Raw genomic sequence first — 12,077 nt, 5'->3', positions numbered from 1 at the left:
ATAAACTATTAAATTAACTACATAAAAATAAATAAATAAATAAAATATTATAAATAAATAAATAAACTATTAAAATAACTAAATATATATAAATAAATAAATATAATATTATAAATAAATAAATAAACTATTAAAATGATAAAGCTATCCGGCTCGGTTTGGGTGAATCTGGCAACCCAGCGAGGGGGAGCGGCTGAAGCTGCAGTAAAACTTCCGTCTCTCTGCGGAGGATCCAGCCCCTCTAACTTCCACCATGTCCAACAACAACGCCAGCACCAGCCTGGCCGTGGCTCACAAGGCGGTGAAACAGCTCAGACTGGAGGCCAGCGTCCGGAGGATTCACGTAAGAGCCGAAAAATCCGCTTTTCATGAGGAGGGGGAAAAGTTTCCAGCAGAGTTTCAGCGCTAACGGCAGCTAGCATCGAGCTAACAGACCCCCGAGCAGCTGCTAGCTGCTAACTGCTAAGCCCTGTTTCTAGCATAAACAGAGGGGTTCAGGTCACTGCGCTCTCTTTAATAGCTAACAGTGTCCGTAAAGTGGGGTAAATACACAGGACACTCACTAACAGGGCTTTGTTTCCTGTTTATGCAAATACTCCATGTGTCCAAATGTTTGTGGACACCCCTTCCAGTGAATGCAGTCGCCTGAGTTGCACCTATTTCTGGCACAGATGTGCAAATGCACACATACAGCTTGTCTAGTCCCTGTAGAGAAGAAGTACTGCCAGTCAACCCATTGGCACCATGCTGCTGCCTAATAATGCCAGGCCAGGGGTGGGCTAGAGGGGTATACATAAAGCCCCCCAGCATTGAGAAGCTGTGGAGCAGTGGAAGACTAACTGTGTCCTCTATAGTGATGATGATGATGATGATGGTGATGGTGGTGGAGCTTCATCCAGTACTTTTGGGATGAGATGGGTTAGAGATCATCCACCATCCTGACCTCACTAATTGGGTTATTGTTGCTGAATGCAATCAAATCCTCACAGCAATGCTCCAGCTCCACAGTCTAGTAGAAAGCCGTCCTCCCAGGACAGAAGAGAACAGCTACTCCAACAGAAGCAGGATCAGCTCTTTTTAATCTCCTTCATTTCGAAAGAAACCGTAGACGAGCAGGTGTCCAAATACTTTTGTCCTTAGAGTGTATTTTAGCGCAGGTGTCAGCTGCTCTCTGCTTTTCTGGAGTGTTATGAATCCACCAGATCATCAAATATTGGTCTGATGATATTTTCCAACCCTGAATATGAATTTTTGCCAGATCTTCTGACTAAAAGTCCATCTGCTTGGTTTTTGAACCCCCAGGTGTCTCAGGCGGCCACAGACCTGAAGAATTTCTGCCTTCAGAATGCCAACAAGGACCCGCTGCTGATGGGCGTTCCCTCCGGTGACAACCCCTTCCGCCCTCCGAAATCATGTGGGCTGCTCTAGAGGTAATGTGAGGCCCACCTAATAACACGATACCTCATGAAGACGTACACAGACCAGCCATAACATTAACACCACTAGCACGGATTATCTTCATCTGTAGTGGCTACAGCTGTATTAGGCAGTTGTTGAAGGTCGGAGCATCTCCAGAACATCATGCAGTGGTCATTACCTACCAAGCGTGGGCACCTAAGGCACCTGAGGCATCCCCACCTCACAACCTGCTAACGTCTTGGTGCCGAATACCACAGGAAATACCAGAGCCTTGAATGGGGACCTCTGTTTTGGCGGCATTAGGGGTGGTTTAATGTTATGGCTGATTGGTGTAATAAATATATACATAATTAACTTTTACATGAGTTGTTATTGTTTATTGTGCCTTTAGGATTACACATAAGGTATGTAAATGACCCTGTTCTGATTGGCTGTCCTCCTTTATCCCGTATATGTACAGAACTAAACTTCCTTTTTTTATCATTTCTCCTGATTTGAGCCCTTTAAAGCCTGGATGCTACATTAATTACATTGGTTTTGTTCTCGTTCGTCCACAGTGGAAGTTGGCTGAAGATAGCTGAAGAGGATGGTCACCTGAGAGGATATCTTGAAGCACTACACACACACACACACACACCTCCCCACAGAGCATTTATCCCCTCTCCCGGATGTCTTCTATCTGATAAAGCTGATGTTACACTGTGCAATTCACTTTGGTACGATCCACAGGTAGTTTATTCGTACACTGCAGTACTGTGTTCACATTGTAGCTGAACTACATCGCCCACAATTCCCTCTTGATTTGGTGGTCCATTTATCAGTTCCCAAAGACAGTGAGGTTTGTAATTGGCTACAGTTTTCGTTTATATATATATGTGCTCATTAAACTCTGTTAGGCCATATAAACACTAAATAACACGACTTACGGTTCAGGAGCTTCTCCAATTCAAGCAGATGAGGAAGCGTGAATTTGAGAAATCTTGAGTACAGGGGCTCACACTGCTGGTAGGCATGAAGTGGACCATTCAAAGCAGGACTGCACCTTTTCTTTTCACTGTTACCAGCTCTCTACGGCCGTCATTTTCATCAACACATCAAAATGTGTCTACAGTCATGTGAAAAAAGGTAGGACACCTCATGAAACCCCTTTGAAAAGTCTTTTTGGACATGGGTGAAGATATCTGGAGATCTGATCTTCATGTGATCAGCACTGAGAGATGGAGGTAATCTAACTAAACTCACACCTGAAGAAACGTTGTTTTTTTTCTGTGAGGATAAAGTTCAACCCCCCACATTTATTACTTCTTCAAATGTGTAGAATTAGGATCAGGATCAGGAGCAGAGCATCAGCTGCAGATGATCAGAACATGGTTGGAGAGGATTATTCTGGAAGAGTCTGGATGTCTGATTTAAACCTGAGGGGTGAGGGGTGAAGATGATCACCATCATGGCCAGATCCAGAGATCTCTCTGAGGCCTTCAGAAAGAAGGTTGGAGATGCAGAGGAGGTCAAGAATACCTCTCTAACCATGTCAACCAATCAGCCATAACATTAGTACCAGTAGTGAATAACATTGATGATCTGGTTCCAGTGGCTCCTGTCCAGGGGTGGATGTATTAGGCAGGGAGTGAACAGTCAGTTCTTGAAGGTGTTAAAAGCAGGAGAAATGCGTAAGAACCAGACTGATGTTCTAGACGTCTGGGTCAGAACATCTCCAAAATGGCATGATCTTAGAGTGTTTCCAGAAAGCAACGTTGAGTACCTTCCAAAAGTGGTTCAAGGAAGCAACTGCTGAACTGGCAACAGGGTCATTGATGCTCATGGAGGTCCAACCTCACAACCTACTGGCCTTAAAGGATCTGCTGCTAATAAGGCCTTGGTGCCAGATACCACAGGACAGCTTCAGAGGTCTTGTGGAGTCCATGATGGAACAGATCTGTCGCGGTGGCACGAGTGGGACCTACTAAAGATTAGGCAGGTGGTGTTAATGTTATGGCTGATCTGCGTGTATCGCCTCCATCTCTCAGTATTGTTCAAGTGAAGATCAAATGTCCAGATGTTCACTGATGTTTAAAAAGTCAATGTGGACATGGTGTCCTATTTTGTTTTTTTTTTTAACATGACTGGACATCATAATCAGAAGTGACCATTAACCTGTAAGCTTTTATATGAAGAAAAATCCAGTTTTTACTAGATAGATATTGGAGTGTTTTGTAAACGACTGTAGCTGTGAGTTGTAGATGTACTTATTGAAAATAATCCTTTACTAATTTATTAGTGCTGTGGGGCAGGGCTGGGGGGTATCAGCAGACTGTTTGAAGCATTTGAGGAGGCAAAGTTCGGACCTACGCCACCTGCCATATTTTTTATATTAATTTACCCCATTGCTTGGTGGGATCAAGCAGATTTAGGGGGAAAACACTTAAAGTAACTGTAAATAAATAATTGGGAGAATATTGAAAAATGGGAGCAACTTGTTCTGCTGTAATGTGCCTCGCCTCCACATTGTTGTTAACCTTCTACCGCAAACAGCAGGGGGCGATCTGACCACTTTCCTTTTGGAACTGAGCCACATCATCCCTGACAATAGCTGAGTTGAACCTGAGGGGGGCGCTGCAGATGCTTAATTGACCATAATAACTTGCATTATTTTATTATTATTATTTTTTTATTGAAGGACAATACACTATATGGACAAAAGTATTGGGACACCTGTTCCCCAGGTAGCTCCTCTCTTTCAGTTAATAGTATCCAACGCAACCACACTCTAAAACTGGTTAGTGTTAGTAATTAGTACACAATTGGGGTGCACCTGTACTCTTACCTGGTTGGCTAGTCGCAACTCGTTTGGATGCAATGAGGCAAGGTGCCAAGTGGGCGTGTACCATACCGCCGATTTTTATCAACTGATTTCATTTATTAATAATTATTTATCAGTTATTAAACAGTACAGCGAACTAATGCTCTGTCACTCTGACCAGAGAATCGCTGGTTCGAATCCCGGGCATGCTGCTGGCCATCGGCAGCCGAGGCCCAGAGTGAGCACAACTGGCCTTGCTCACTCCCCATAGCGCTCCAGTGCGGTTCTGGCCACCACTGGCGTCTGCTGGCCGATGCATCGGAGCCGGGTATGCTCCGGCCTGACCTTATACTGTGCTCTAACAGAAACCTGCCTTATCCTGACTGCGATGTTCAGTAGCAGCTAAAAACGGTGCCTTCCATAAACTCTGAGTGAACCTTAACCTTAACACCAGCTAAATTAGCAAATCAGCCATGTGCACTAGAACTTCAGCCTCATTTGAGATGTGCTGCCCAAGTAAATAGCTAGCTAGCTAGCATGCTTCACTCCAGAGGTCCATCCTCCACGTCGCCCAGCCCTGGTGTAAACAGTTGTTTATCTTTTGTTTTGGTTCTAGGTCTTTGTGTGTTACTTTAGAAAGCTTTCTAGTTAGAGCCTGAGTGCATTAGCAGAATTGCTCATCTCCACTACATCTACATGGTCATGCTTACTAGACCATTGGCCAGTTTCCCAGGCCCAGATTAGGCCTGAACCTGGATTGGATGGAATTTTAATGCTGAAGCCCCACGGATGCTGATGTTTTAAGCCCTAGATTGATCTTAACTCTTAAACACTGCTTCAGCGCTGACGACAGCGGCGCTGTAGAGGTGAACATCTGTCCTGAGTCTGGGAGATATGACCTGTATTCTTCTCTCTTGGTTGATTTTGTGCTGGACTGTTGAATCCTGAGTGCCTTACGAATCTGAATCTGTAGCTTTTTTTGATGTAGTGTCAGTAAAGCCACCTGCCTTTCACTCTGACCTGCGTCTGTCGTCCTTCTTCTTGTGTCAACGGTGGTGGGAGCGATGAGGTGGAGCTGCTATGATGGAGCCCATGATCCTGAAGCCCATGAGTCAGAACTTAAAACACATGAGGAAGAAATGTGTTCTTGCTTTCTTTTATGGAAGGACAATACACTATATGGACAAAAGTATTTGGACACCTCTTTATTCGTTGTTTAAAAAAAAAAAAAAAAAAAAAAAGAGTTGATCCTGCTTTTGTTGGACTAACTGTCTCTACTGTCCAGAGAAGAAGATGTTCTACTAGATTTTGGAGGAGCATTGCTATCAGGATTTGATTGCAGTCACCAACAGGAGCATTATTGAGGTCACCCATTGCTGACACATATGTGCAAATGCACACACACAGCTTGTCTAGTCCCTGTAGAGAAGAAGTACTGCCAATAGAATAGGACTAAAAAACATGAGGCTATTGGCACCATGCTGCTTAATGCCAGGCATGGGTTATGGAGGGGTATAAATAAAGCCCCCCAGCATTGAGCTGTGGAGCAGTGGAAGAGCTGTGTTCTCTGGAATGATGGATGGTGAAGCTCCATCCAACATTTTGACCTCTATAATACTCCTTTTTTCGCCAAAAAAAAAAATTCTAGTAGAAAGCCCAGTACAGTTTGAATAGCTGCAGTTCCTGTTAGCGACCACCAGAGGGTGGCAATCTGCACCGTTATAACAGGCTTCGAGTAATGAACCCTTTTAGCGCCTAAATAAAGTCTCAGTTGTTCCAGAAATGTGTGTTTTGCAGTCACTAGTTGGTTCTGCAAGCTTGACACGTTTCCATAAGACAAACTAGAATTATAAGAATGACGGACAGTTTTCAGGTCTGTCTGCTCGTGAACTTGAATCGAATAGCTGCGATTCCTGCTAGCGACCACCAGAGGGCACCAATCTACACCGTTTTAAAAAGCTTCAAGCTACGACTGTAAAAACAGTCCTTAAATAAAACTTTTCATTACAAAAAAGCTGTGTGTGACCATTACAATCAGATTCTGCAAGCAAACAAGAGCACCAGACCGAGTGTTCAGAGCTGTCCGGCACTGGATGTGAATTGAATTGAGCTGCGATTCCTGCTCCTCACCACCAGAGGACGCCAATCTGCACCCCTGCAGTCCCCAATGTAATGAACAGCTCTCTCTTTTACTTATGAAATATGGATAAATCTCATAACTAATAACTCTCATTCTCTTACATACACACACACACACACAGCTGCTCCTCACTTGGCTCTTAGCTTAATCCAGCCCAATCACTGATCATCCATGTATCTCTTAAAAAGTTGGTGAATTTTCTCCATTAAAGCAACAATAAGTAATAAAAGACAGAAATCTTTTAAAAGTGTCAAGCCCGTTATCCTACAAACAAAAGCCCACTGCTCCAACTACAACACACTGCTCAGGTTAACAGAGGACATGGCCTGCTGTCTCTCCTTGTTGCAGCCTGATGTAGACCTCAGCTATGAGGTGCCCTCACTGGTGCGTCATCAGGGCTTCCAGCTCTTCAGATTTCATTCATTAGGAACCTCTCCAGCTCCTTTATTTGATGTAATTATTGTTACACACTTTATTTCAGACTGTGTTCACACTGATTTATGTTTATAACACTATTGTTTTGTAAGTGCTCAGGAGCACATACAGTGAGTGAACTGATCCCAGTGTAGGTTTAAACCCAGGTAACACTCAACAATACTGTTATTTATGATCATAAATATGAATATGTCGTTATGAAAGTTATGAAGACAGAGCCACAGACAGACCCTGGATCAGAGAGGCGGACCCAGGGCTTCAGATTACGCTATATTTAGAAGTCAGATGTCAGATGAGCTTTCAGACTAAATGTGAGGATAAATAATAGTCTACACTATAAACACCAGATCCTGTGATTCGGAGAGGGAGCTGCTGAAAGTTTCCTGATTCCACTTTAGATTTCAGCTCCAAAAGCCCCCAGAAATGGCGTCGAGTATCTGTAAGTATCCAGTTTCTGTAAAACCCAATTAAAATCATTTTAAAATAATGAGTAATGAAAAAGAGAAGCCTGTTCCAGTCCAGTGTTTAATGCAGTTCAGCAGTGTCTTATAGACAGAGACAGTGATAGTAGTGAGTTACTACCAGAGTCTATACGAGGTTTAACCACATATTCAGCACCTTTTATATGTGAAAACTTTACTTACTTAGATTGTACTGAACTGAACTAATAATATTTAGAGCCAGTGGTAAGTACTATAGTAAAAAGTATTGTTTTTAATAAAACACTGATACATTATAAATAAATATATTAATTTATCATCAAACAAAACTGGTGACACAGTGATCATTCCTGAGTAGAGGTAAAAATAAAACAGCATAGGTCGGTATAGTGATATATTACTGTTGCAGGCTTTGCCTTTGGGTTTGCTGGTGTTTGTTGGATATTAACAGGTTTACAGAGGTATATAACATCAGCACATGGGGAAGTAATACTCATGTAACTCCTGTTTGTGGCACAGATCCATCACGACCTCGGAGGAGGCGAAGTAAAATCCTGCCTCCAGAAAGTAAGTTACACTGCATTCCTATTCTCTGGATTTACTACACTGAATTCTTTGGATTACATGTGGATGCCCTGTTGTTCAATAACGCAGTTATGATTTATTTAACTAATCATTTATTTATTTTATTTATTTGTTAGTTATTAATTTATTTTTTAACAAGTGTGCAACCTCAAGTGTTCTAGTGCTTTCATACAACAGTTTTTACAAAAGGAAGAAAGAAAATATATCAAAGAAGCCCCGAATTTCAGAATAAATATGCTTTAATATTGACAATACCTCCCGCCAAGACGTAGTTCCACAACAAATGAAACCAGACATTTTTCTAATGTTGCAACTTGGCGTAGGCTGTCTCCAGGTTTGGCAGTACCTGTAGTTTTTTACTGTTTGTTTACCTGTTTGTTTGTTTCTTCATGACAGCAACCTTGTCTGTTTTGTTCTGTGCTCTGTTGCCCTCTTTACCTCGCCGCCCAATAATGAAGTTGGATCTTGACCCGTTTTTGGACGGCTGGGATTGCATTAGACATTAGATCCCCTGATCATTTTCTCATCTGCAGGTGAAATTGATGGATGATGGGTCATTTTGTCTCTGCCGGCGCGTCTGATTGTTTGAATTGTTTCTAGTAGGACATTGTTTGCAGGCTTAAACTCAGGGCCATTGTTTAAACGTCAGGAACGACTAGGTGGAGGTATGTTAAGGTACCTGTTGAGCCCCGGGCGCAGTCTGAGATAAGTGCCGATACTGTAAGGCTCAGCTTTTTAATTGTTGCCAAATGAACCTGAATATAATTTTGTAAAAGCCAGTCTGTAAAGCACCTCCTAGCTCAACTTGTAATAGCAACGCATCAGTGGAGTGATACAGTTGTGGTGTGAAAAGGCTGTACTGTAATCACAAATATTTGATTGTAAGGTCTGAACTAACTGTTGTATAAAACAGATAATACCAACTTCAAACCAATGACTGAAAAAACCATGGCTCCATTTCCTCCCGTTCTTTAGAAATGAAGGTGTGTTTGTCACACCTGGCTCAGTACAATAGTTTAGGTGGTTCAGTAACTTTTATTAATAATTAATAAATAGTTCTGATCAGAGGGGGGCGGGTCGGGTCCCCCTTGTGAGTCCTCCAGCTCTGAGGGAGGAGTTTCTCCTTGCCACTGTGGTCTTTGGCTGCTCACTGGGGGTCTTAGGTTTTCATGTCTTCTTATGTTGTTGATTTCTTGTCTTTTATTAATGACTAATTGTGTAAAGCTGCTTTGTGACGACAACAGTTGTAAAAACCTGTACAAATAAATTGTCGAAATTGTCGAAACACAACATTTAACACGCTAACGTTTACTAATTACTGGCTGTACTAACCACCTCAGGGGGAATACACCGTTGGTTACTCTTGTGCCTTTGGGTAGTTTCATGCTTTTTTTTCCCCCCTTTGTACCAAACTTGTACAGAACAGTAAGAACCTGAACCTGAGTCTGATGGGGGTATTGTAGATATGGCTGACAGCTTGGGATAGACTAAGAAATCCAAGCTCAGGTGTTTACAAAATCTGTAGGGTCTGTGAGACCCTGGTGTGTTGTGATAATCAGTATATTTTCAGTTAACATGCTGTAAATACATTACGCAGTGCGGATTGTGCCGCTGGGGAAGAACGACCAGGAAAACAGAAGAGTGGGAAACTTCATTCTGGGAAGAGATGCGTTCGATACTGAAATTCCTTTTCGCAGTGAGAGAGCAAGAGGAAACGTGAAGGGAAAAAGCTTCAGCCTCGTCACCACTCCTCACCTGTTTGATACTGAACTCTCTAACGAGGAACTGGATGAGCGAGTGAGAGAGTGCATGTCTCTGTGTCCTCCTGGACCTCATGTTCTAGCTCTGGTCCTACAGCGAGACGACTTCACTGAGGCAGACAGGAAACAGCTGAATTTCATCCTCCGGTCTTTATCTGAGGAGGCCTGTAAATACACTATAGTGTTGACGCAACCCGGCAGCAGTGTAGATCCAGGTGAAGAGAATGTCTCTGATGAGATCATAGCAGAGTTCAGTAACTGGCATTTTGACTTTAGAAGTGGAAGCAGTCCGTCTGCTCCTGTGGAGCTGATGGAGAAGATGGTTGAAGAGAATGGAGGAGGTCACCTTAAGTGGAAGGAATTTGTGATGGCTCCTCCTGCAACAGAACAGCAGAAGCTTCGACCACCAACAGCAGAAAGAGAGCCTGAACCAACAGCACAGAAAGTGAAAAGTAAGTCTCATAAAATGCAGTAAAAATAAAATAAAGGGAAAACAGTTTTATCAGTTGAGTTCATTATTGAATTATTTCAATTCGCCTCCCTTTGGCCTTTACAACATATCATATCCCTTGAAATTGACCACTATTTGCAACAAATCAGGAATTACACCATTACAGAAAACTGTAATAATCACATTACTATGCTCATTATTAATATTCCACAACCAGGAGGAAGATTTGGGAGCCTCATGCAGATGTTCTCTCGTGGTGGTAAACAGGATGGCAGGGGTGAGTAATACTTAATCTTATTAGTGATTGTGCAAAGCTTTTTTCTCCCAGCAACAGCATAGCAACCCCTTACCAAATAGCAGAGAAACTGATTACCAAACCAAACTACTGAACAGCAACCAACTAAATAGCAGCTGCTTAGCAAACAGCTTAATAACTACATAACAGCCACCTTGAGTAGCATAGCAACCACCTAGAAACACACTGGCAACTATCATATTGTTGGCATAGCAATTAGCTAGCAGCACCCCACCAACATCTAACAACAACTTCCAGCAACTGCCTGGGCAGTAGCATAGCAACCACTGAGAACAGCAGAGGAACACCTATGGCATCTTAAGTAGTTACTAAGCAGTTGGTAAAGTTGCTTACTCTGGACTATGCTAATCAGCTTCTCTGCTATTTCTCTGTACCGGGACTTGAAGCGATATTGCACCTATCTAGAATCCACCTGGGAATTGCTTGAGCTGCACAGCTACTCTGCATTTTCTTCTGCAAAGGCAATACAATAATTCAGTTCTTAGTAGGCTACAATGTAAACAATAATTTAAATATTTTTAAGCATATTACATATTATTATTGTGTTTAAAAGGATGTACATTTACATTTATGGCATTTAGCTGACGCTCTTATCCAGAGCGACTTACAAGGTTACTCGTATTACAGAGGAGGGCCAATGTAGTGTTAGGAGTCTTGCCCAAGGACTCTTATTGGTGTAGCGCAGCACCTGCAGTCACCCAGACCGGGAATCGAACCCCAGTCTCCCACATGGTGTGGTAGCTCAGTGGTAGGTAGTGGTGCAGGTCTGTTGCACCACACCAACCACATGTGTAACTAAATTACAAGTATTAGCAAATTTCTAGTAAATATTTCTTGATCCTGAACTTCATAATGTATCCAATGCTTTAATAAAGAATAAAAGGTCTTTTGTAGACTTGACTTAAAATTAATTTTAGACTTAAACAAAAGTAAGCCAGTTACTTTCCCAATGTTGTAAACTTAACACTTAACGTTTACAGTGCATGTGCATCTAATCATTGCTTCTGATATCTTCATATTTTTGGGTGAAATTACTGAATATCTTTCATCATTGGTATTTTTCACTCCTGTGGGTTTCTTGTTCTTAATTGTAAATGTCTTTATTCTTCTTCTCTTATTGTTCTAAACCTGACTAGCTGGTACACACCTGTTGTTTTTCTCATTCAGTGTCTCAGAGGTTGAACTTGGTGCTGTGTGGGCATGATGGAGCACAGAAAGCCTCCATATCAGACCTCATACTGGGCCAGAGCCAGCGTAGTCCAGAGCCCAGCTTAACGTGTGTGAGGAGAACTGGAGTAGTATCTGGACGCTCAGTTACCCTGGTGGAGATACCAGCTCTCTGCTACACTCAAGAGAAGGAAGTGAAGTATGCAGCTCTCCACTGTGTCTCTCTCTGTGACCCTGGAGTCCATGCTTTCCTCTTTGTCGTTCCTGTTGGCCCCCTCACTGATGAAGACAAAGAAGAAATGAAGAAGATTCAGGACAGTTTCAGCTCCAGAGTGAAAGACAATTTAATAGTCCTGTTTACAACAGAGCATGCGATCAGTCAACCTGTCACAGAGTTTACTGAACACAGCACAGAAATAAGGGACTTTCTTGCTGTGTGTGATCAGAGACACATAATAGTGAAAACAGAGATGGGGAAATCCTCCAAACAAGCAGGTGAAAAGCTGTTGGAGGATATTATAAAAAAGATAGAAGCACAGCCGTATTCTCTTGACATGTATGTGA

At 42.4% G+C, this 12,077-nt stretch overlaps 2 protein-coding genes across 2 annotated transcripts; both read left to right on the top strand.

Annotated features, from left to right (window-relative positions):
- The first annotated feature begins 206 nt into the window (after positions 1-206).
- LOC140536153 (guanine nucleotide-binding protein G(I)/G(S)/G(O) subunit gamma-5) lies at positions 207-5,238 on the top strand. The gene is made up of 3 exons (XM_072657816.1): positions 207-343; positions 1,303-1,430; positions 1,977-5,238. The coding sequence occupies exons 1-2, from the start codon at positions 254-256 to the stop codon at positions 1,426-1,428; spliced, it is 216 nt and encodes a 71-aa protein (XP_072513917.1). The 5' UTR covers positions 207-253; the 3' UTR covers positions 1,429-1,430; positions 1,977-5,238.
- Positions 5,239-7,217: 1,979 nt separating this feature from the next.
- Positions 7,218-11,816, top strand: LOC140535535 (GTPase IMAP family member 9-like). Its single transcript, XM_072656934.1, has 5 exons — positions 7,218-7,233; positions 7,754-7,801; positions 9,417-10,031; positions 11,514-11,707; positions 11,754-11,816. The coding sequence occupies exons 1-5, from the start codon at positions 7,218-7,220 to the stop codon at positions 11,814-11,816; spliced, it is 936 nt and encodes a 311-aa protein (XP_072513035.1).
- Positions 11,817-12,077: the final 261 nt, after the last annotated feature.

The sequence above is a fragment of the Salminus brasiliensis genome, chromosome 15 (genome assembly GCF_030463535.1).
Source record: "Salminus brasiliensis chromosome 15, fSalBra1.hap2, whole genome shotgun sequence".
NCBI classification, from domain to species: domain Eukaryota; kingdom Metazoa; phylum Chordata; class Actinopteri; order Characiformes; family Bryconidae; genus Salminus; species Salminus brasiliensis.
This window is presented reverse-complemented; position numbering and strand designations above follow the sequence as displayed.

Excerpts from the sequence above, each read along its gene's own strand:
- LOC140536153 (XM_072657816.1), top strand. The coding sequence starts at position 254 with ATGTCCAACAACAACGCCAGCACCAGCCTGGCCGTGGCTCACAAGGCG. Across the intron at positions 344-1,302 it reads CCAGCGTCCGGAGGATTCAC|GTGTCTCAGGCGGCCACAGA; the intron begins GTAAGAGCCGAA and ends TTGAACCCCCAG.
- LOC140535535 (XM_072656934.1), top strand. Across the intron at positions 7,802-9,416 it reads TAAAATCCTGCCTCCAGAAA|TGCGGATTGTGCCGCTGGGG; the intron begins GTAAGTTACACT and ends TACATTACGCAG. Across the intron at positions 10,032-11,513 it reads AACAGCACAGAAAGTGAAAA|TGTCTCAGAGGTTGAACTTG; the intron begins GTAAGTCTCATA and ends TTTCTCATTCAG.